We start from the raw sequence: 25,900 nt of genomic DNA on the forward strand, positions 1-25,900 counted from the left end.
ATGGCCATGTTGCAGATCAAGGATGGGCAATACACGGCTACCATCTACAGACTGGTGAGAACGAATATGGTAGCGACATGCATAGCTGATTGTCAATGCGAAATTGAGGAGAAGACAAAAGATTGTAACCTATACGTGACAGAGATTGCAACAGTACTGACTTACGACAAATAAAATAATTCAGAGCAGCACCACAGTGTTGGGCAGTTTAAAAAAAATTAAATAAATAATCAAAACATTAGATAAAGTGTGTAAGGACATTTTTAATTTACATTACCTAGAAGGTGGTAGATAAGTGGATCAATCTCCCCGCAGAAGTGGTAGATGTTAATACAGTAAGGAAATGTAAACATGCATATGGCTATCCTGAATGTAAGATGAGACCAAGGACTGACTCATTAAAGCAGATAAAAATGGGCAGACTAGATGTGCCGAATGGTTCTTATCTGCTGTCAAATTATATGTGTATGTCATTTACATCAAGTTAATATACATTTATCTTAACTTATTAAATGACTGATCTGATGTGATGTTGTGGTCTGACCTGTCTTCAGGTTTGAATAATTGACTTGAGTGAGGGGACAACATGAATAAAGATAGTAGGGAAAACCGTAGAGCCAAGAAAACATATTTAAAAAAGAAATGTGAAGACGGGCGAAGGTGAATCAAGTCATATTTTGAATCAAGGATAGAAAGGGATATTAAGAAATACACGTATGTTCCCTTTCCCAGTCCCTTTTCCTAATTGTTAAACTTTTTTGTCATTAAAAAGTAATGTTGTATGTTAAAGCTGCCATATTACATGTTTCAAATGTAATAACTACTCGACATAGGATGTATTACGTTGTAAGTATGTCTCTAATGGCTAAATGTTCGTTTGCCACAACAATTCACAAAGAGAACCACAGCAAGCATTCTATTTGAGACTGAAAGCAGGATTCTGGTACAGTTTTCGCCAAGAATGCTCTGGCTTTGCCTGTGCTGGAGGAAGATTTAACGTCAGAGTCACAAAGTATTGATGTGAAAACACGAAACACTAAAATTACCAATTACTTCAGTGACAGTCTGTTGCAAATACGAACGATATCGCATTATTTTGTCTTTATATTATTACCTTGCAGATAAAAGAGGCAAGATATGGAGAAGCGATACAAATACTCAGCCATGAACTTCAGAAACAATACAGGGTAATTGCATGTTATTCATAAGAAGCCGTTTTGACATCTAACTGAGAAGTATTGTGTCTTGAAGGGCATATTTATAGATATTGAACAATGGTGATAATATTATAGTGTGATATACTGTGTGTATATAAATATATATATATATATATATATATATATATATATATATAGCACTGTATCGAACAGACCATTTACTACACATGGGGTTGTATATTTTCCACATATTAAGACTGGCAATTCAAGTGCTTAACAGTATGTACTTAATTTAAGTAAAATTTAATTTAATCTAAATTTGCCACATTTTTGCCAAATAACAGAAAGCAAAGCCATGCTTTTTATTATTATTCTGGCAGTGGCTATCAAAGAGTACTTGCATTCAGATATCCCAGTATACAAAGGACTACTATGCGCATTCCGACAAAAAAAGCTCTTATCTTCAGATAAGTTGGCCCGAGTATACCTAGGAATGATTAATTTTACACTTTAATATCTCATGTTACTTACTTTGTTGAGGTTAACCATGTAACGTTATTATGACCCGCATGTTAATGTGATGTTGTTATTGTTCTAGTCGAGGGCTGGCCTGTCCCTTCTTGGTTACTGTTATTATCAGATGCAAGACTTTGCCAACGCAGCTGACTGCTATGAACAGCTTACTCAAATTAGCCCTGAAGTTGAGGAATACAAACTATACTATGCCCAGTCTTTATTCAAGGCATGTATGTATCCTGAAGCCATGAAAGCAACATTTCAATTGGACAGCCCTGCATATCAGAGTAAGGTAAGGAACGTAATACTCAACTTGCATGGGAGTTTATGTTCTCGGAAAAAGTGAGTCCACAGCCAAAAGTATTTTTTAGTTTTGTATGGCACCTTTTAAAATAGACCGTATTTTAAAAGCACTAAAGGCACTAAATAAAAAAAAAATCCTTAGTTGTAATGTTACAAAATACTAAAAGATATTTAATTTTTTTTGTTACATTATATATGTTTTGTATGTGTTACAGATGCTAAAATTACAAGCGTCTATAAAGTATGCAGAAGAGGACCTTTCAGGAGCAAAGGTAAGTGATCGGTAATGTTGGTACAAGTCTCGCTTTTTTTTTTTTATAAATCCTAAAATTAACGTGTGGCCAATAATAAAAAAATGATTTTACAATTGTAAAATAGAATTTACAAACTTACCATTTATACCAAACCAAAATTAAGTGAAAGATGATAACAATAGTTTTTCACACACTTTTTTAGAAAGATCTGTTGCCACTGGTAGGTTTTCCTTCCAGAATGCTAGCGGACGTGTAACACTTAGACTATCTAGCATTTTTTTAGGCAGGCAGGATTAGGACACCAGGAGCTGTGTGGTGCTCTAAGGAGGTTACCCTCCCTATCTAATATTATATACCAATAACGGTTATGTTTTTATTTGATTTTACTTTGGTTTCATATAGGAGGTTGATAAGTATTCTATTCCTTTATCTTCAATTAGGTGGCACTATAAATTATATATATATATATATATATATATAATTCGTGCCCTCAACAAATATTGGCACCGTTGGTAAATATGAGCAAAGATGGATGAGAAAATGATCTTTATTGTTTAACCATTTTTTCTTCAGACAATACACAAAAATACTCTTCTCTCATGGTTATCAAACTATTGCAAACACAACACAGGTTTACCCAATATAAAAATTGTTGAAATATATGTGTGCCACAATTATTGGCACCCTTTTAGTCAATACTTTGTGTTACCACCCTTTGCCAAGATAACAGCCCTGAGTCGTCTCCTATAATGCCTGATGAGTTTGGATAAAGAATCTCTTCAGATCCTTCGAATTTCTAGGCCATTGCAGGTGGAATCCTCTTCAGTCAGGGGACTGGGATGGCAATGTAAGAACCTTGATCTTATGGTCCGTAAACCATTTTTGTGTTGATTTTGATGTATGTTTTAGATCATTTCCAACCGCTGTCCATTGTTTATTACTAAAAGGTTATTTTGGTTTCATCTGACCATAGAAACTGATCCCATTTGACGTTTCAGTAGTGTCTGGCAAACTGAAATTTGTTTTTGGGTGAAAGTATAGGCTTTTTTTTTTTTTTTTTTGAAACCCTTTCAAACAACCTGTGGTGATGTAGGTGACGTCAGATTGTAGTTTTTGGAGACTTTCTTACCCCAATCTTCTGGGATTCTCCAGTTGTGATCCTGAGATTTTTAGCCACTCGAGCCATCCTCTTCACAGTGTGTTGAGACAATATAGACACACATCCTCTTCCAGGTTAACGCATAACATTTCCAGTTGACTGGAACTTCTTAGTTATTGTCCTGATGGTGGAAATGGGCATTTTTAATTCTTTTGCTATTTTCTTATAGCCACTTCCCATTTTGAGAAGCTCAACAACCTTTTGCCGCACATCACATCTATATTCCTAAGTCTTACCCATTTTGATGAATGACTAAGGGAATTTGGCTTCTGTGTTACTGAATATTTATACCCCTATGAAACAGGAAGTCGCAACTTTCTTTTCCTAGTCACACAAGTGTACTAAAATGTAAAATATCAAAGGGAATATACGTCAACTATATTTTTCTCACATGAATTCATAGAAGTGCCAGTGATTGTGCCACACATACATTTAACTATTTAAATTTTTTGGTGATGAACCTGTGTTGTGTTTGCAATTGTTTGATATCCATGAGAGCAGAGTATTTTTGTGTTTTGTTTGAAGAAAACATCAAAAGATCAAACAATAAAGATATTTTTTACACCCTTTTACCAATTGTGCCAATAGTTGTTGATGTATATATGTGTGTGTATTTATATATATCCCCAAATGTATCCAATTTGATGCATATGATAGCTTAGTGTCACATTTAATACTATCTCTTTAAGAGTATGACCTATAATCAAAGGCAGTCTGTATCTGGGTATTTATTATGTTTTATTTATAGATTTACAGCACTAACTTGCATTTGTTTATTGGCACCCCGTAGAGTATGGTAGAGCAGATACCATCTGATGATCCAGACAGCGATATTAACTTGGGATGTTTACTGTACAAAGAAGGACAATATGAAGAAGCATGCAAAAAGTTCATTACTGCAATGCAAGTCGTGGGTTACAAACAAGGTAAAACATTGTTCCAGAAGCATTAGAATTCAGCCTCTTTCTTGGTTTCCAAGAGCTGTATGTAGTACATTGGGGAATGCACCCAGGGCATTCTGGGTACATATATAACCCATTCAGTGGCATAGACTTGGTTTACAGTCTATGCATTTGTCTAGCATGTTTGGGTCTGAAGGATATATTATGTGGATAATGAGATATACCAAATTTGCTCAATTATAAGATGACCCTGATTATAAGACAACCCCCTAAACTTTGGATCTTAATGAAGAAAAGTGACATGCCCCTAGGCTTAGTTGGCTGTGTGGTGGAGCGATTTTTTTTTTCTGAACAAACCCTTGCCTTATAATCAAGCAAATACACTACTCTAGTAATATCAGAAGTTGCCAACAAGTAGTTTTCATCTTAAATGTATTTACAATTCTTATGATGTCCAGCACTTATCCTATGGCTAGCTAAGCATCATAGGAGTTGTAGTTCTTCAACAGGTATAGAGCTAAACATGCTGCCTAACAACGATGCACCACATGGTCTGCTTTTTAAAGTCCACTTTAATCATTATTTTTGTAACAATTGTCCTTTAAAGCATTTTAGCAATTGTGTACATCCTGTGTAGCCAGATTGAAACGCAGAATAATCTATTTGTAATTCTGATTTTTCTTGTTCATTTCTTCCTTGACAGACTTATCTTACAACATTGCCTTGTGTTACTATAGTATGAAGCAGTATGCACCTGCTTTAAAACATATTGCAGATATTATTGAACGAGGAATCCGAGAGCACCCAGGTGAGTCAACATCACATTGTTTTTGGGTTTCCCCTTGTTTATCAAATTGATTTGAAAAGTATTCAAGCATCACTTAAAATAATTTAAAATACACATGCAGTTACACTGCTTTACCATGGGTCGAAATGACCAATATGTACCCTGTTTTTAGCTCTGTAGGAACAGAATGAGTGTATGTAGAATAGTTTGTATTTAACCCCTTGATGACAATTGACGTGCCAGGCACAATAAAAAATCTAACACAAGGAAAAGCACCTGGTCTCAAGCAGTAATTTACCCTATACTGAAAACCAATAAAGACCCAAATTATGTTGTAAATTAGAGACCTATCTCTGATTTATATTGATAAACATTGATATCAAAATATTTTCAAAAATACCGGTATTAGCGGGAAGATTACAAGAAGTTATGTCAGATATGATCTACCAAGACCAATCAGGTTTTATATCTGGCGGATCCGGTAGCAATAATACCCACAAAATATTTAATCTTATCGTTAAGATAAATTATAATACGTTTTTTTTAGCTCTTGATGCAGAAAAGGGCTTTGATAGGGTAGATTGGAGATATATATGACAGTGGTCTTAGATGCTTTTGGCCTACAAGGGGCTTCTATAAATGAGCACCGGAAGGTCATGTGATGTCGACGCTCTGTCATAGAAGCCCCAAAGGAAGTGGCAGCTGCAGCGCACGTTGTATGCAGCGCTGCGGGGGATCTGGATCTAAGCCTTGTAGTCAGAAGACAACCTCGAATATAAGACAATAGTTATTTTTCAGAGCATTTGTTCTGAAAAAAACCTTGTCTTATAATCGAGCAAATACGGTATATGTCTGGGCTAACAAAAAACTGAGATTTGTAGTAATTCATGTTTTGAATAAGAAAATTGAACATGGGGGACTTGGATATCCGGACATTATCAAATTGCATCAAGCTTGTTTATTCACACAGTTTCTGGGATGTAAAATGTAATCTAAAAACGGGGTGGTATGCTTGTGAACAATCTGATTGTAAGATTAGTAATCCTGTTAATTTCTATTGGATTAGTCCAAAGATAGTAAAAATTCCATATAATCAATGTAATCCTGTAATCAGTTTAATAAACAATATGTGTGCATTTAGGAAAATCAAGGTCAGAGTTTTTATTACCACCCCATTAGAGGTTTTAAAAGTTTTACATCCCAGACCCTAAATCTTGCATATCTCTATGAGAATAATATTGCTTTAACCTTCCCAGATATCCAACTAAAATATAAATACTCTTACTTATTTTAGAGGATTAAAAATTACTTGAGACCATTCTTTATTAGATGATTTTATTGACAAACAATTTAATTAGAAATTGATGCGCAAATGAACCTCTTAAATTGCATTAGCGAGAAAGATAAGACTATTTCAATGATTAAATGGGGAAACCGTATAGGCAAAACCTTTTCTCTAGGTATGTGGTTTCAATCTTGTTCTGATATGAAGAAAGTTATCCACTGTGTCAATTTACTAGAACATTTCTTTAATCGCTGGTATATGGTCCCCTCTCAGGTCAATACATTTTATCCCCTGGTATCTAAGTCCTGCTGCAGATGCCATAAACACAAAGGTTCCATATTCAATATTTGGTGGGAGTGCAATAAACTACAAAAAATAAGAATAGCATAACATGTCTTTAAACCTATGTTTCAGTTAGATTTTTCTCTTGTGTTTAAAAGATAGATAACAATTATATCTGGCTGTTAATATTTTATTAGCAACTACATTTTCTCTATAATGTCCACTTTTGAAACCTAATCCTGTATACCAATGTTTGAAATTATGCTTTATGTGATTTTTCCATAGAACCATAAATAGACCATTTGTGTGTGTGTGTGTGTGTAATAAGATTTTTTTCAGAGCAAATGTATATAATCAGACCTCAAATAGGTCTGACTATGAGACGACTAAGATCCAGATCCCCCGCAGCTGCAGGGGACCTGGATCCTCCTGTCTCCCCCCCCGCCCCACTTACTGGTACTTCTGAGTCCCTGGTGTGTAGCTGGGGCAGCGTGTAGATGTCTACGCGATTCGCATAGATAACTTCCGCTGCAGCAGGAAGGAGGTGTGGCCAGAGCCGGCCTTAGGCGTTGTGGCGCCCTGTGCGGACTACTCCTCTGGCGCCCCCCCTCACTACCCCCCCTCTCTGCCCCTTCAAACTACCCGCCCTCTCTGCCCCTTCAAACTACCCCCCCATGCCCCTTCAAACTACCGCCCCTCAAACTACCCCTCCCCTCTGCCCCTTCAAACTACCCCCCCTGCCCATTCAAACTACACCCCCCCTCTGCCCCTTCAAACTACACCCCCCTCCCTCTGCCCCTTCAAACTACACCCCCCTCTGCCCCTTCAAACTACACCCCCCTCCCTCTGCCCCTTCAAACTACACCCCCCCTCTGCCCCTTCAAACTACACTCCCCCCTTCTGCCCCTTCAAACTACACCCCCCCTCTGCCCCTTCAAACTACACCCCCCCTCTGCCCCTTCAAACTACACCCCCCTCTGCCCCTTCAAACTACACCCCCCCTCTGCCCCTTCAAACTACACCCCCCCCTCTGCCCCTTCAAACTACACCCCCCCCTCTGCCCCTTCAAACTACACCCCCCCTCTGCCCCTTCAAACTACACCCCCCCTCTGCCCCTTCAAACTACACCCCCCCTCTGCCCCTTCAAACTACACTCCCCCCTTCTGCCCCTTCAAACTACACCCCCCCTCTGCCCCTTCAAACTACACCCCCCCCTCTGCCCCTTCAAACTACACCCCCCCCCACTTACCTTGTTGCCGGAGTCCTGCGGTGAGAGCGGGAGGCATCCGTCTTCTCGCTCTGCCGCGGTGCCGGCATTTCATGTTGAGAGCCGGCACAGCGACGGAGTCACGGAGAGTAAGGGGCGCCGAGCGGTTGCCGAGAACTTCACGAGCAACCGCTCGGCGCCTGACCGGGACTTAGATTTAAGCATCGGTTTTTTTTAAAACTTTATTTAACATGAATGATGTTAAATAAAGTTTTAAAATAAAACACAAAAAAAAAAACCGATGCTTTAATCTAAGTCCCGGTCAGGCGCCCCTGCAACCATGGTGCCCTGTGCGGTCGCACAGGTCGCACACCCCTAAGGCCGGCCCTGGGTGTGGCTAGCAGTGGGGGTTGTCTGCGTCCATCACGTAGACCTTCCCCGGCTGTCAGAGATCAGAGTTCCCCGCACCAGTGCCCCGGCTACATGACAGGGAAGTCAGAAGCACCGGTAAGTTTGGAGGAGGGAGGGAGTGTTAAATGGGCGGCATAAGGCATTTCTGGAGGCAGAGTGCTCTGTGAAATGCCTTTTAACCCCCTTAATGCCACTCTGCCTCCAGAAATGCCTTTTTAACCCTCTATACGCCACTCTGCCTCCTGAATGCCTTAAATCTCCCTAGATGCCACTCTTCCCCATAATATGCCTTTTAACCCTCTAAATGCCAGAGTGGCATATAGGGGTATAAGGCATTTCTGGAGGCAGAGTGGCACATAGGGGGTCAAAAGGCATATCATGGGGCACAGTGGCATATAGGGTCAAAAGGCATATCATGGGGCACAGTGGCATTTAGAGGGTTAAAAGGCATATATTGCGGGTATAAGGCATTTCTGGGGCAGATGTGCATAACTGGGGGGCAGGTTGGAAAATAGAAGGAAATAAAACCAAAATATTTTTCTCAATCATAGTTTTTATAAAAAAAAAATAGTTTAGATGAATTAACATTTACTGGTAAAACTTTTTTCCTATAGGGTCGTCTTATATTCAGGCTTTTTCTTTTTTTCCTAAATTAATATTCAGATTTGGGGGGTCGTCTTATAATCAGGGTTGTCTTATAATCGAGCAAATACGGTGTATATATATATAAAATCTTGTTATCATGGCACCTGTTGTTAGGCAGCAAGTGAACATTTCATGTTGGGTAAAGCATATGGGTAAGCATAAGGGTTTGAGCGACTTTGACAAGGGCCAAATTGTGATGCAGCTCTTGTGGGGTGTTCCCGATCCGCAGTGGTCTGTACCTTATAAAAATTGGTCCAAGGAAGGAAAAGCGGTGAACAAGCAACAGTCATGGGCTGCCAAGGCTCATTGATGCATGTGGGGGGTTAAGACTGGCCCCTGTCGTCAAATACAACAGACGAGCTACTGTAGCTCAAATTGCTGAAAAAGTTAATGCAGGTTCTGATGGAAAGTTGTCAGAATAAATATAGAAATATATTTATATTTCGTAATAAATGTAATTAAAAAAAACGATCTTTGATTGGTGTTGCTGTAAAAATAAGTAAGTTACCAAGACGGTCTGTCCGGACTCTGGCCTCGCTCTGCTTGTTGTATACAGGTATAACTCATTCAACCATGCAAGTCAATGGAACCCAGCTTAATGACCACAATATAATTATTAAAATAAATAAAAAAGAAGAAAAAATTTTACATTTTTAAAAAGCCAAAGAATATTAAAAAAAGCTTATTTCTATGAGCAAAATTACGTTCACAAAAATCCTGACATGGAAAGAGTTAAAATACCAGCATTTGAAGTACCCTTGGGTGTCTAGTTTTCAAAAGTATTTGGTTAGATGGGGTAAATAGAATTAGACGGCTTCAAAGATCTCTCAATGAACATATGGGGGAAGGATGACCAAATGTCAAAGTTCGAAGTTGAAAACCTGAAATGAGCATGTACCAAATGTGGCCTTTTAGCCTCTAAACAACCTGACAAACCCATTCATGGTTGGTATCACTGTATTCATGAGATGTTGCTGAACACATATTGAGGTATTGTTTGGCTGTGATATTTACCAGAAGCTGTAAAATCACACCACAAAATTTGACAATGGCTGGTAGTGGAATTAGTGCATCGGAAGAGTTAAAGTAGATCCCCATCAAACATATATGGGTTTTTTTTTAATTTAACTGACTGGATTCAAAGGTGTCCCAAATAGGACATTGGGGGCAGAATGGCCAGATTTAAGAAAAAATTGTTTTGAAATAGCAATGTGCTACTTGTACTTATTCCCCTATAACTTGCAAAAAAACATAAAAACAATGGGTATTTCTAAACTCAAATACCGCAAAAACGTTACATCGTCATAAGTGAGACAAAATAATTTAAAAAAACAGCGATACCCTTAAGGGTTTAACCTTGGAAAAACACAATTCATTTTATGGGCAATTGTGATTAGATCCTAGTTTGTTAAGTCCATATAGTACTGGAAAGGCAGTGTGCTGTAATTGATGAAAATCCTGTGTATTAGATCAGCATGAATTATACTCTTATTAAGCAAAGCAACTGATTATAGCCAGTAGTGAAGCAGGTAGATTAACTGGCAGGACACAGTAGGCTGGACTGAATGTTGGAGATTAATCTATCACGAGTAATAGGACAGCAATTTTTACATAAACTTCAGTAGAAAGAGTAGAAAAATAGCAGTGTTATATAAAACCATATTTATTAATGGAGATAAAATAGATCATCATTATTTTTTAAAATTATTATTTTATTTAATTTCCTCCATTGCAATCCATGCAAGAATTCCCATTGAATTGCTTGTTATAGATTTATCTCTTGCATTGGAAGTGTGTATGTTATGTTACTGTTTGCAGCAAGATTCCTAGCTTCTTGCTTCCATAATAAACTTTGTTTCACTTATTTTAATATAAATCTGTGGTGCAAAGATCTATACAAATTGAGACTTGTGTGGAAAAAAAAATTACATTTTTGGTTTCTTTTGATTTAGAGCTTGGTGTTGGCATGACCACAGAAGGCATTGATGTCCGAAGTGTTGGAAACACCCTTGTGCTACATGACACAGCGCTTATTGAAGCATTTAATCTCAAAGCCGCTATCGAATACCAGTTAAAAAATTGTAAGAATTGTCAACCCAACATTAAGTATAAAAATATATTTGGCTTAAGTTATATACTGGAATATACTGATTTCAATAGTATGTCCAACATCCGATCGACAATTAAAGCAGCACTATGCACTTACTAACTTAGTTAACATGAAACTATAAAAATATAACCATTTTTAGTTTGCTTATAGTGTTACAGATATCTAATTAAAGCACACTCCCATTACAGTTTCTGGTGCATGGAGTACATAAAGAAATCCATTTACTTTACACCTATAATTCATTTTATAACAAAAGGCTTTTGAACCACGTTTTTTATATATACAGGGAATTATGAGAATTTTTAACATTAACTGATCTAGTAACTTGCTGTTGCAGTCTATCGCTGATTTATTTTGTGATAAGTGTTTTTTATATTGCTCTTAGATGAAGCTGCACAAGAAGCTCTGACAGATATGCCACCGAGATCTGAAGAGGTAAGTCATACGGCATTTGCTCAGTGCCCTTTTAAAAGGAGCCAGACCGTTTTTTATTTGTGTCAGGGCACTCGGTGCCGGATCAGGTAGGAGTCTCAATGCAGGGGCAGGTTCAGGTTCAGAACATGGCTGTAGGCAGGCTGATGTGTCCAGTTCAGGGCTGTACGCTACTTTAGCTTTAGATTTTCTCTTAGGCGCCATCTTTAGGTGTTCAGAGAGAGCAGGAGAAAAACAGGCAGGAAACTGGAAGCCCACTGGCAGGGAAGACGGCTAGGAAGCCCTCAGGCAGGGCACACGGCTAGGAAGCCCTCAGGCAGGGCACGCTGCTAGGAAGCCCTCAGGCAGGGCACGTGGCAAGGAAGCAGCTGGACAGGTAGGTACGTCTGGAACACACCGAGGTCTGGTACACAAAACTGGATCGTTGACGTAGCCAAGAGTCATACACAGGAGACAGATCAAATGCAGCAAAGCATTAGCTTAGTATACAGGGTCAGGAACACAATGCTCTAGCAATGAGGCTAGGCTAATGGATGGTTTATATTAAGCCTTAATTGACTAAACGAGGGGCAGGTGTTTCAAGAGCATTAGGGAACAGCATGGTCCAAGGAGAGGCAGAAGGACAGTGCAATTCAAGATCCACCCAGTGGAGTAGTGGATAGGTGATTTACCTAGAATCCACAGGGTTGCAGGTTTGAATCCCGGTGGTGCCTGACAATTTGTGTACAGTGACAGTGTAGTCCTTGAATATGAGAGCTTTATATCCTATTCATGTTGACTCCCATGCCCTGAGCTCACAGTGAGAGTCTAATTTACTTATGTGCAGTGATACATTTTAAGAGGTGGCCTTTTCACATCCATAAAGGCGACCCCTACACTTTCTTACAAAGCATTTTATAAATGGCAATGTTTTGCTTTTCGCTTTTGTTTCATTCAACTATAGGAACTTGACCCAGTTACTCTTCACAATCAAGCTTTGATGAACATGGATGCAAAACCCACTGAAGGCTTTGAGAAACTACAGTTTTTGCTGCAGCAGAATCCGTTCCCCCCAGAAACATTTGGAAATCTCTTACTACTCTACTGCAAATATGAGGTATTTAAATTGTAACTTGACATCTTGAAATTCATTATGTGTCCAACCGTCATTGAGACCAGGGGAGGGCTTGCACCTTCTGGCCTAGGTGCAGGTAAAGCCAAATGGCCCGTCAGCCCTTTGCCTCCCAGGTAACTAACATATTTACATAACACTTACATGCTAACACACATATACTCTCACACTAACACACATACTTATGCTAACACCAACACATTCATGCTAACACACAAATATATATACATACATTCATGCTAACACACACTTCCTCTCACACAGACACTTGCACATACACAGTCATGCTAATGCTCACTTCTTCCCACACCCGCTTACCTCACCTGTAGCCTTCTTTTCTTGCTTTTACTGCAGGTCATGTGTTACGTGACCCTGCTGCATTCTTGCCTCTTCTAGTGGCCTGGTCCACACAAGAGGTGTCGACACTAGAATTTGAATAAAAGAGACTATTCAGACAGTCATGAGAGAATGTTTTTAAGTGTTTTAAGTTCATAGCCTTTATGTCTTTTCACATAGGGATACGCTACCCTATTGAGGGAATCTGATATCACCCATCATTTTAGTATTTTTAATGAATCACTAATAAAGGATATACTTTAGAATCCTGTTTTATTTAGTTATTGATTTGATTGTTCTGGGATTCAGTTCCTTTCTGTGTCCCCTTTTTAATTTAAAGTGTTGATGACATTAGATTTCTGTTTTTATATGTGGTTTTCCCTTGGCCTAAAGGAGCTCAGAGCTGGTAAAATCTTAGCAATATCTGAAATGTTGAGAAAATGTTTTCCCTCCATTGTTAACAGAAGACAGATTATATGTATGGCAATATTATTAACGCTGTGTTGTGTTTTCTACACAGTACTTTGATCTTGCAGCAGACGTGCTTGCTGAGAATGCTCATCTGACTTACAAATTTCTCACTCCAGTAAGTTTTTCTTGAACATATAATCGAAATAATATATAAAAAAGTTGATTTGATAAAAAACACAATCAATAAATGTTGAATGATTTCCTCATGTTACCTAAAAAAAAAATAGCCTTTGAGGTAAAAGGAAAAATCATTGACCCACTCGAGGTACGAGCTATGTTGGTAGGCCTGCCCCATGTGTGTATCTTGTATTGGACCTAAAATGCTGTGCCTCAGAACATGTTAGGAAACGTGCAATTGTGCACCTGCATTATAGAGCAAATGAACACAGTTTTGCTCAAAAAATGAGTCAGTGATGGGAATGGCTGGCATCTTCTGGCCCAGGGAGCATGTAAGGCAGCCCCATAAGCCCCTTGCCACTCAGTAATTAACATACACACATATGCTACACATACATACTTTTACTAACACACACACAATCATTCTAATACACACTCATGACATAAACAACCGTTCAAAAGCTTGGAGTCGCCCAGAAGTTTGCTTGTATTTGACAGAAAAACAAATAACATCAGATGGATCAGAAATACAGTGTAGACAATGTTAATGTTGTCAATGATTATTGTAGCTGAAACAGCTGATTTATAACTGTATATCTTTATAGGCGTAGAAAGGCCCTTTATCATCAACCATCACTCCTGTGCCAATGGCACGTTGTGTCAGCTAATCCAATTTTAAGTTTAAAAGGCTAATTGATCATTAGAAAACCCTTTTGCCAATATGTTACCACAGCTAGAAATGTCATTATTTTCCATGAAAACAGCTATGGTAGTGTACAGATTTATGAATGGTACATATTTATGCTAGCATGCTAACACACACAGACACATTCATGCTAATAGACACAACCATACTAGCACACACTTACACATACACCCCCTCTAACACACACTTAAACAATCACCCGAACATACATACATACATACTCACTCACTCCTTCCTTCTCTCTCTCTGACTACTTTCCTCACTCCCATGCCCTCTGTCTTTGACTCTTTCCCTGACTTCCTTTCTCTCTCCCTCTTTCTTTCTTTCTTTCTTTCCAACCAGTCCTTTTTCAAGAGTGTTGGAGCACCCTATCCCTGAGACAGTTGTATAACTCACTGGTTAATCCACTGCGTCCAATTGTGTGTAAGTTTTTTGTGAATGCTAATTCTGGCTTCCTTTAGTGAATTTGCGAGTGGGTCTTTTGTCCAATTTGTGACTTGGCAAAAAAATTTATTGCAATTTTAGCCAAACCACAAGCACTCACAGTTTTAAAAAAAAAAAATTGGGAATTTTTCTAATACATTTTAACAATATGTACGACTGTAAAATATGTTCTGTTTTAATGTGTTTTTCAGTATCTATATGATTTTCTGGATGCCCTGATAACATGCCAGACAGCTCCAGATGAGGTATGCTGTATTTCAGTTACTTACGACTATATAGCTGCATCAAAGCTATTGCACAAAATATGTCCAGACTAAGAAAACAGGCTAGCTTTTCGGAATATGGGAGCCATGTATATTATTTATTGCAAAATACTAATTATTATTACTACCATGATTGCTCAATATATTTTATTTATGTGTATTTTTTGTGATTTATGTCATTTCAAGGCACAAATTTGCTGAATTACATGGATTTGTTATTTTGCTAGCCCTGTTTTGTACATTTTTATATAATAGCTCACTTTATTCTCTGTAGGCTTTCCTTAAGCTTGACGAACTAGCAGGGATGCTCACTGAACAACTAAGAAAATTAACAAAACAGGTATTATTATTATGTATCAATTTCTATAGCACCATCATATTCCACAGCTCTGTACAATGGGTACACAGGGCAAGTAGTGCATCACTTAACAATATAGACTTACGGAAAAAAAAGGTAAGGGGGTCCTTGCTGAAATGATTATCAGTCGATTAATTTGCAACAATCCATGTTTCAACATTGGCAACATTATCTGGTATGCATTTGAAATGCAGGGTTCTTTTAAGTTCAAATAAATGGGGGGCTTCAAAATCATACACAATTTTATGAAACCCTAACTAACAATGACCAGTTGGTAAAAGTTTCACGGAATCTGTTTGGTGAACTGGAGGTTAGGATAACTTTGCAGCATCATGCTGCTATTTTTAGCGTGGATCCTCTGTTTGGTAGGGCACAATATATTGCTCACAAAGTGGCTGAAAAAGAGAATCAATATCATATAATGTACCGTTAAACCAAGTTACCTGTAGATCCAGGTAATCGTATCCCGTATATCATTATATACAAAAATATGTGTGTTACAAAAATGCCTTCAAAATGTATCGCTACCTTCCTTACGTATTAAGTGAAACAAATCATTAATGGGTACCCTCCGGAAGCTTACATTGTTTCACTTTGCCTCTCCCTTATTTTTATCTCCAGACGATTCTTTGTCCTGTAGGCTTTAGGTCTCATTTTTATAGTGCAATATATATACCTATATATATATATATATATATATATATATATATATATATATATATAATACATATTATCTATGACTTGACTGCTTAAGTGGTAGGGGCAGACGTCTCGAGGACCAAAAAGGTTGGGTCCATAACCTATTAACTATGGAAGACGATTTACCAAGCTTTTTTTTTGTAATAAAGCCATCCTTTTTTCAGGTGCAAGAGGCAAGACACAACCGAGATGATGAGGCTGTTAAGAAAGCTGTAAATGAATATGATGAAGCACTTGATAAGTGAGAATAATACTCAGATTTTTCTGTATATTTCAGACTGGTAAATTATCTTAAAGAAATGACTAATCAAATAGTCGTAATACTTTTGTACTTGTAAGACCCAGCATACGGTAATTCTCATAATTTCCAGGTCTAATTTGTGCCTAAAAAACTGTAAACAATCCTCAGACTAATGTTCTGGGTTTTTTTTTTTAACCTGTCTATCTGCCCATATAATCTAGTGTGTGTGCGTGTGTGTATATATATATATATATATATATATATATAATGTCCAAAATTAACAATTGCACACCAATCACCACCTTTTTAGCCCGGTGCCAAGTAGCTGCAACAGCAAATCATAAAACATCCAAAAATAGTTACCGGCACTCCAGGGACTTCTTTAAATAATCACTCAAGAAAATATATAATTATATATATATATTTCCACCAGGAAACTTTCTGTTTCGTCACTAAATTTGTTTGCAATCTACTCCAAATTAGCTGCCAGAATGTTAGATCTAGCCTAATGTAATTTGTTATTAAAGTATAGTAAACAGAAGCAAACTGATCATCCTACACAAAATCTGTTTTAGTATCGTTACACAGTAGTAGTGTTCACAGTGATAAAATTATATGAAAAATGTTTGGCAAACTCAAATGCTAAATATTATTACCTTAATACCATTTTTTTTTTATTTCAGCTGCAGATCATATTTTTTATGCGTTATTAATAAAATAAAAACATGGATCTTATTTGATCATAATATAGATAGCAGTATTTTGATTATTTATTTTTGGAGTTTCAGCTATATCACTGGCATCTCTCGTATACATTGATAGGTATATCCCTGTTTTGATGGCTCAGGCGAAAATTTACTGGAACATGGAGAACTACCAGATGGTGGAAAAGATTTTCCGGAAATCGGTTGAGTTTTGCAATGAGCACGATGTCTGGAAACTGAATGTGGCTCATGTCCTGTTCATGCAAGAAAACAAATACAAGGAAGCCATTGGATTTTATGAACCAATTGTCAAAAAACACTATGACAACGTAAGTAAATTTCATATTCATTCTTTTTGGAAGTGATGTGTCACATTGCAGATATGTATGTTTATGGGTTTTATTCAAAATAATACATTGAAATTTGACTGCTCACCAACTGTGTGTTGGGTGAAACCAGGACAACTTTAAATACAGCTGGTCAGATGTTGGGCTAGCTGGAAAAATTAAGGCAGGATCTATACAGCTTCCCAACTATGGGGGTGGGCATTTACAACAGAATACCATTAGTCCAGTCACTAGCTTACCCAAACTACTTAGACAAGTTTCAGTGTATTATTTGTTAGATGGCAGCTTCATCTATGCCATCATGTATCTATTTAGAAAAAAAATATGACTTCTCTGTAGTATCTACACTGGTTTCTATAAGTTCTCAACTACTGAGAAATCTTGATGCATTTCCACCAAGCTAACTTGGTAGAAGCAGGAGTATGCAAGAACAGCATATATATAATAATAATAAGTACCCTTATCTCTGAATTGTGCATTTGTAGGCATATATATATATAATATAAAAGTATGTATAATTTATTTATATATATTTATATCAATTGCGTGAGTAAACCAAGCCATGAAATAGATCACAAAAATGTATAAAAATAATGTTTTTCAAAAAGCATGATGACCAAGTACCGTATTGGCTCGGATATAGGCTGCACCTGAATATAGGCCGCACCCTAAAAGTTAGGTGCTTTTTTAATGAAAAAAGTTTCTGCCCCCCCCCCGAGATATGCTGCCACACTGTCCCGAAGATGTACCCCCCCGAGATATGCTGCCACTCTACCCCCACCCCCCGAGATATGCTGCCACTCTGTCCCCAAGATGTCCTCCCCCACCAGACTTACCGGTGCAGACTCCACGGGGTCTTGCGGGGCCGGCGGGGGACATCTACACATAACACGTATTCAACTTCCGGAAGATTGTTCGCGCAGACGTTCACCGGCAGCGGCGATGCGAGCAGAAACAACCACCGCTGCCGGCACGTCTGCATGATGTGCTTTAAAAATCTCCCTTGCCGGGACTCCCCCCGTGGAAATTCCCGGCAAGGGAGATTGTTAAAGCACATCATGCAGACGTGCCGGCAGCGGAGGCTGTTTACGCGCATCGCCGCTGCTGGCGAATCTCCCGTGCCGCCACTCCCCCCGTGGGAAGTGCTGGCAGGGGAGGCTGTCTGACCACATCCGAGAGTAGGATACAGGTCCCCTGCACCGCTGCGGGGGATCTGTATCCTAACCCCGCTGCCTGCCCGGCGCCCGGGACTGCATGTCCCGGCCGTCGGGCGCTACACCCCGAATATAGGCCGCACCCCCACTTTAAAGACTTAAACTGTTTGAAAAAAGTGCGGCCTATATTCGAGCCAATATGGTATTTATTTCTGGCCTATGAAATTGTTGGTGGGGAAGCTGTGAAAAATATAAGAACCAATATAGTAAGTATCCACTTTAATTGTAGCTATAGCCCTATTATGATTGTGAACTTATTTGGCCAGGCCTCTCCAATGTTTTTAAAGTGTTAAAAGTGATGTTGTAAATAGTAGTCTCTTACACAGTACAAAACTATCCCGCAAATATATTTGTGAAAATCAGACAACATAGGCTGTTAAACAAGGGTTAAATTGCACGATAGAGAATACTGATGATCTGTCAGAGACAGTGAGCAAAAAGTGGAGGTTAAAGTAAAAAGCTTTAGGCACTAATGCGTCCATGGAGCGAAGAAAATGGCCCAGGCACCGAAGTAGAAAAATGTGTCCAAAACCCCGACCCCTAAATGGTAAATACATAAATAATGACAGTAATGACATTGTTGTAACGTCTTAATCATTATTTTTCTCCTGTGCTTCATAGCTGGGACAGTGTAACATTGAGGGATGCCCTTGCAGGAGAAAAGTTTCGGTAAAAAAGAGAATGTGCCAATATTCTTTTAATTTCCCCTTTTCTGGTATTGCATGGAGTTGGCATTGTGTTTGTGACACAAGAATGTTCTCAAAGTGTTTGTCTGTCCAGTGAGCTTCAGTATCATTTAGTCCTAAATACCTGGCTTTTGTACAGTTTTTTTCTCTCCAGCCCATACTACTATTGCTAGGGTCTGTCCACCAAGGACCCACAATATCCCTGATATTAAACTATTTATTAAGAGCTTTAAAAGAGCTTTTGTTTCTCCAGACGTTCCTTAGTTCAATCAGTGTTAGTTAATATTTTATTCTTTCAGTGGCTGTGCCTAAAAATTTAAGGGTTACAAGTTAAATTCTACCTGACATCAAGTCCACCTTAGCTTGCATGTTACTTATGTACAGGTGACACATCTAAGTATTATAATTTTCTTTTTACTTATTTATATAGCACCATCATATCTCATAGCAAGACATAGCAAGTAATTTATCACATAATAATTTGGATTTATAATAAAAGGGGTTCAAGCATGCCTGGGAAGTGGGAAACAAATCAAAAGACTTATTTTTCTGTAAAAATTGAGGTATGGATGCAGTAAAATATAGTGGAGTCAATGCAAAATTGACTCCAACATGCATTACCTTGGGATTGGGCTGGGGTGTTTCTTTGAACATACAATTTGGCAAAATCTGGTCTGTAACATTCATGCTAGTTAGTATAATTAAATGTATTTATTAAAATTATTACAGACGTTTGCCAGTGTCTGCCAGTACACAACCTGTACAACTGGTGCTTCCACTAATGAACTCGCCTCCCATTTCCCCAGTCCATACGCTGAGGATTCCACTTAGGGAAACAAATGTAGATGAATAATTACTTTAACCTATGGTGGGTAGCTAAAGCTACTTTCACAGGCATATAGAGTAAATGGTTCTTTAAACTCTATTACATATGTTTATGAAATAGTTTCTTGTAGGCATGGGTTGAGGAGATGAGAGAGGACTTCAGAATTGAACAGATACTGCTGACACTGATCTCAGCTTCACTTTGAACTTTTAAGCTACAGTATCTCACAAAAGTGAGAACACCCCTCACAGTTTTTGTAAATATTTTATTATATCTTTTTATGTGACAACACTGAAGAAATGACACTCTGCTACAATGTAAAGTACAGCCTGTATAACTTGTAAATTTGCTGTTCCCTCAAAATAACTCAACACACAGACATTAATGTCTAACACCTTAGCAACAAAAGTGAGTACACCTAATTGGGCCCAATTAGCCATTTCCACTCTCCTCGGTGTCATGTGACTCATTAGTGTTACAAGGTCTCAGGTGTGAATGGGGAGCAGGTGTGTTAAATTTGTGTTATCGCTCTCACACTCTCTCATACTGCTCACTTGAAGTTCAACATGGCACCTCATGGCAAAGAACTCTCTGAGGATCTGAAAAAAAGATGGCCTAAGCTATAAGAAGATTGCCAAGACCCTGAAACTGAGCTGCAGCACGGTGGGCAAGACCATACAGCGGTTTCAGAGAACAGGTTCCACTCAGAACAGGCCTCGCCATGGTCAGCCAAAGAAGTTGAGTGCACGTGCTCAGCTTCATATGCAGAGATTCATTGAGTAATTTCTTCAGTGTTGTCACATGAAAAGATATAAAATATTTATAACAAATGTGAGGGGTGTACTCACATGTGAGATACTGTAGGTATCTCCAAAACAATTACACTGATTGTTCAAACATTAAGTATGCCCTATAGGCTCTTTCAAGAAAAATATTTTCCAAACCGTAAAAACCGTAAGTATATTGAAACACAAAGCGTAGGATTTGAGAATGAAAAGGCTCAGATAAAGCCCGGCTTTGTGATCGATGCGTAATTGGTAAGTAGAGAAGAGTGAGGAGTACTAAAGTTTACAATTATTCTTATACAATAATAAAACTAAATAAAAATAGTAATAATAATCACTGACATCATCAGGGGATCTCTTGACCTTAGGGCCTCTCTTGAAACTAAGTAAACTAAAACTAAAAAGTGAAAACATTTAAAAATATTTTTTTAAAAAGAAGTGTTTAATAAAACAGCCCCATGGATTATAAATCATGCTTCTTTCAAATATTTGGTGTATCCTGTATTCAGGTACACGTTTTTTTATTCCAAAAAATACAGAATGGCACATCTAATATGTACCTTATTATTGCTATTTTAAAAATGCTTTCATTTATTGTAAATTGTAAAGCTCCAATACAGACCTTAGCACAGTTTAAAAAGCATTTTCTCATGAGCTTAATGGAAACACATGTTCTGATTAACAAGTAATTATTTAAATGAACTTAAACTAGTTAAATGTCAGTAGAGCCTTTTGCGTTCAGCTTTACTTTTTTGGGGTTCATGGCATGCATGAGTGTGCTTAGAAAATGTATCATTCTCCTAACAATTCCCAGCCTCCAGGAGTTACCACAACTTCAGCTCCCTCCTTTGATTTCAAAGTAGTCTTCACTTAGGTCGGAGAACATCACAGAGGAACTGGAAGGAAAGCTAAATGGAATCTGCTACGGTCCTAAGTAGGTTCATTGGTAAACACCCAGAGGGCTTGTCTTTGGCCAACGTTTTCCTTTTTGGGCTCTAGTACAGAGCGTTATTAACTTCTTAGGAAATAAAAGTTTTATATATATATATATATATATATATATATATATATATATATACATGGCATTTTTGCATATGCTAGCCTCCTGAGTTTCCCAAGACCTGCATGACATCTATTACCAGCTTAGTGTTTGTTTTAAGTGTTATGATTAATCATATCGTTTTTCTTTATTTGTTCCAATTGGTTTACACATCCTGTGAATTCTATTGTTTTGTGATAAACAATTCTCTTTTTGTCTCTCTTTTAGATCTTGAATGTCAGTGCCATTGTCCTTGCAAATCTGTGTGTTTCCTACATAATGACTAACCAAAACGAAGAGGTAAGTATGCTTGAGTCAACCCATATGTGTTCTATACGTGTAAAAACCCATGAAGCCAACATTACTGCTTCAATACTGTAATTTTAAAGGATTTTTTTTTTTTTAATGTAATTTTGGAGTCCATTGTTCATGGACATTTTACTGCATTCACATTGGATTATGCATTTCTTAGTTATATTGCATTATTTTGTTTCATTTTCTCTTTAGGCAGAAGAACTCATGAGGAAGATTGAGAAAGAAGAGGAACAGGTTGCCTACGATTACCCGGATAAAAAAATCTACCACCTTTGTATAGTAAATCTGGTCATTGGGTAAGTCTTCTTTCAGAGTACTTTTTCTGCACAAAAATATATGAGGAGGAAACCAAGATTGCCAGGCAAAGTTTCTAGAAAAGGAATTCTCTGAACTCTTATGCCAGGTGATTTCTACATGCTGTCAAACCATACAGGAAAGCAGGTAAACCGGTGGCATGGCACAATATTGGCCAATAAGACCCTGTTCCTTTGGCGTGTTGAGTCACACATGAGTTGAGTCAGACTCACCTTCTTATGACGACCAAAACACTGACGTGGAGGAGACGTCAGGTCTGACACTCACTCCCTCACACCTTACCCAGCAATACATTGCAATAATTTTATTGTGATTGCCTTCAGTAATGTTTGGCTAAAACCTCTGTGTCTTATTCCGAAATACTTTTTTTTCTGCCGACAGAAGATTCTACTTCTGTGCATTCTGCCACATATGGCTTGTGTAAAGCAATGTTATTTTTGGTCTCTTTTTCTTTTGAATTGTAACCTCCCAAAAGAGCATTAACATTTTAATCTACATTATAGCGATGTCTAACTAGTGAGGCTAACTGATTAAATGTAAAATATATACCACTGAACCTAATCCCCCAAAAAATCTCTAATAAGATGGTGACATAATCAATGAAAATGTATTTCTTTACTGAAATGGAATTAACCAGTCTGCTGATTCTTTTTTGAATAGAACTCTTTACTGCGCTAAAGGCAACTATGAGTTTGGCATCTCGCGAGTTATTAAAAGCTTGGAGCCGTATAATAAAAAGGCAAGTATAGTTATAAACTGCTTGTTCGGGTTTCGCAGATTTATCAACTAAACATACGCAACCTACCTTGTATAAGATGTTTGTAATCAAATAGTTCTAGTTCTTCTTAACTATGTTTAACCTTTTAACAATATTCCTTTTTTTCCCAGCTTGGGACAGATACCTGGTTTTATGCAAAAAGGTGCTTTCTTTCTTTGCTTGAAAACATGTCCAAGCATATGATCATGTTACGGGACACCGTCATCTATGAATGTATACAGTTTTTGGAACACTGTGAAAGTAAGTCAAAATCACATTGCCATATAATAAAACTTTTGTATGTATGTATGTTACCCTTTGAGTGACTGGGTCAGGACACATTTTTGTAGTTTTGCTATAGTTAGATTTAGCAGTTCACACTATATCTGCATTTGATCACATGATATAATAGTATAAATTAAAAAAGCAAAACAAAACATATATCTCAAACCACACTCCAGTATCCCAGCGATAAATGCACATGAAATTACTTGCATTTATTTTACTGCAGTTTCCCCTTCCCCCTATGTGGTACAAGGTATGCCTTGCAAGGGGGACTTCACAAAAATTTTAAGGTGCATATGATGCCTGGAGGATGCCTGAACCCAGGCCTGGACTGGGACAAAAAATAGGCCCGGGCATTTAAGCCTGAGCAGCCTATTTTTATTTATTTATTTCTTGTTAAAGCCCACCCTTTATGTACCATCTTTGCATTTACTCACTCATTCACACAAATCATTAACACATTCATTAATGCAGTCTCACAAATCATTCAAGCAATTCATCCACACATGAATTCATTAATTGTCATACGCATTCACACAACTCATCCACACATTTATTAATTCATTCTCATACGCATTCACACTAACCCCTCTCCCCATCTTATCTGCCCCTTCTCACTATGTTCCCCCTTTTCACTATGTACCCCCTTCCCCACTTCTCAATATGTACCCCCTCTCACTATCTATCCCCTCTCCCCATTTCTCACTATCTAACCCCTATCTGCCCCTTCTCACTGCACCCCCCTCCCTCACCCTACTTACCTTGTTGCCGGAGCAAGCAGCAACTGCGACCGGGCCCGCGGCAGGGCCAGATTGACTTAGGGACTGATGGAGCTGCAGCTCCAGGCCCCTACCTTAAAATTACCCGGATAAAAAAATCTACCACCTTTGTATAGTAAATCTGGTCATTGGGTAAGTCTTCTTTCAGAGTACTTTTTCTGCACAAAAATATGTGAGGAGGAAACCATACAGGAAAGCAGGTAAACCGGTGGCATGGCACAATATTGGCCAATAAGACCCTGTTCCTTTGGCGTGTTGAGTCACACATGAGTTGAGTCAGACTCACCTTCTTATGAGGACCAAAACACTGATGTGGAGGAGACGTCAGGTCTGACACTCACTCCCTCACACCTTACCCAGCAATACATTGCAATAATTTTATTGTGATTGCCTTCAGTAATGTCTGGCTAAAACCTCTGTGTCTTATTCCGAAATACTTTTTTTTCTGCCGACAGAAGATTCTACTTCTGTGCATTCTGCCACATATGGCTCGTGTAAAGCAATGTTATTTTTGGTCTCATTTTCTTTTGAATTGTAACCTCCCAAAAGAGCATTAACATTTTAATCTACATTATAGACATTAAAATAGGCCCAGTCAGGACCGGACTGACTGGGCCTATGCGGCCTCTACAGCCGCATTAACGTAGGGACCCTTAAGCCCGCCGCAACTGCGACCGGGTCCGCCACTCTAACGGGCCGGGAAGCCCCCAAAAACTTTATTTAACATGGAAGATGTTAAATAAAGTAACAACAACCCCCCCCCCCGGTGTGCCCGATGGCCAGTCCGGACCTGCCTGCGTTAATGCAGCTCCATCAGCCCCTACGTCAATCCGGCCCTGAGCCGCCCGGCCCACCGGGGCATCTGCCCGATGGCTAGTCCGGGCCTGCTTGAACCCCTTTAAAGTAACTAAAGCTAAAAGAAAATCTTTAAAACATGTATACTGTGTGTGTGTGTATATATATAGAGAGAGGTACATACATGTAGATTGCACACAAAGCCCACATAGTACATAATAAATCACTCAGTAGGCACACAAATAAGGGTTTACATCTCATACCTATGCTAAAGACACAAATATGTATTTGCACAAGTGACCTAAGCTTTTTACACCTCTGTGCACCTTCTTTAATTGGCTACACAATTTATTTAATATATATTTGTTAGTGAGAGAGGTTTAAGTATGGAGGCACCTGTGATGTGGATTCATGTTTTTTCCCAGCATGCTTGGCAGCCGATCTCACAAAAGAGCAGCTTTAACTTTTTTTTTTTTACACAATAGGTTACCATGGGAGTAAGCAATCAAATTAGGCTGCCTGCTCTGTGGAGCGGTCGCTGACTAAAGGCAGCAATCAGATTTTTTCTTTTAGTTTATCTTTACATTTCAAAACATGACCAATCAGCAGCAATTGGGGAGATGTGCAAATATGAAATACTGTTGCGGTTTATGAAGCAAAAACACTATTGTATACTAAACTACAGGCTCATATGTTTTTTGTTTGTTTTATTTTGACCAGTTTACGGTAAAAGCATTCCAGCTATGATTGAGCAGCCATTGGAAGAAGAAAGAATGCATATTGGGAAGAATACGGTTACTTATGAGTCTAGACAGCTGAAAGCATTAATCTATGAGATCGCTTCTTGGAACATTTAA

General features: G+C 38.3%; 1 protein-coding gene across 1 annotated transcript; it reads left to right on the top strand.

Moving 5' to 3' along the window:
• On the top strand, positions 1–25,900 carry LOC149300701 (intraflagellar transport protein 70A). Its single transcript, XM_089484908.1, has 19 exons — positions 1–54; positions 1,122–1,187; positions 1,756–1,965; positions 2,192–2,248; positions 4,180–4,315; positions 4,995–5,099; positions 10,861–10,989; positions 11,404–11,453; positions 12,394–12,546; positions 13,418–13,483; positions 14,827–14,880; positions 15,173–15,238; positions 16,120–16,196; positions 17,019–17,229; positions 22,026–22,097; positions 22,305–22,408; positions 23,088–23,166; positions 23,316–23,445; positions 25,764–25,900. The coding sequence occupies exons 1-19, from the start codon at positions 1–3 to the stop codon at positions 25,898–25,900; spliced, it is 1,956 nt and encodes a 651-aa protein (XP_089341034.1).

Source organism: Sceloporus occidentalis, unplaced genomic scaffold (genome assembly GCF_023333645.1).
Source record: "Sceloporus occidentalis isolate IW3139 unplaced genomic scaffold, rSceOcc1.0.p SCAF_23, whole genome shotgun sequence".
Taxonomy (NCBI): domain Eukaryota; kingdom Metazoa; phylum Chordata; class Lepidosauria; order Squamata; family Phrynosomatidae; genus Sceloporus; species Sceloporus occidentalis.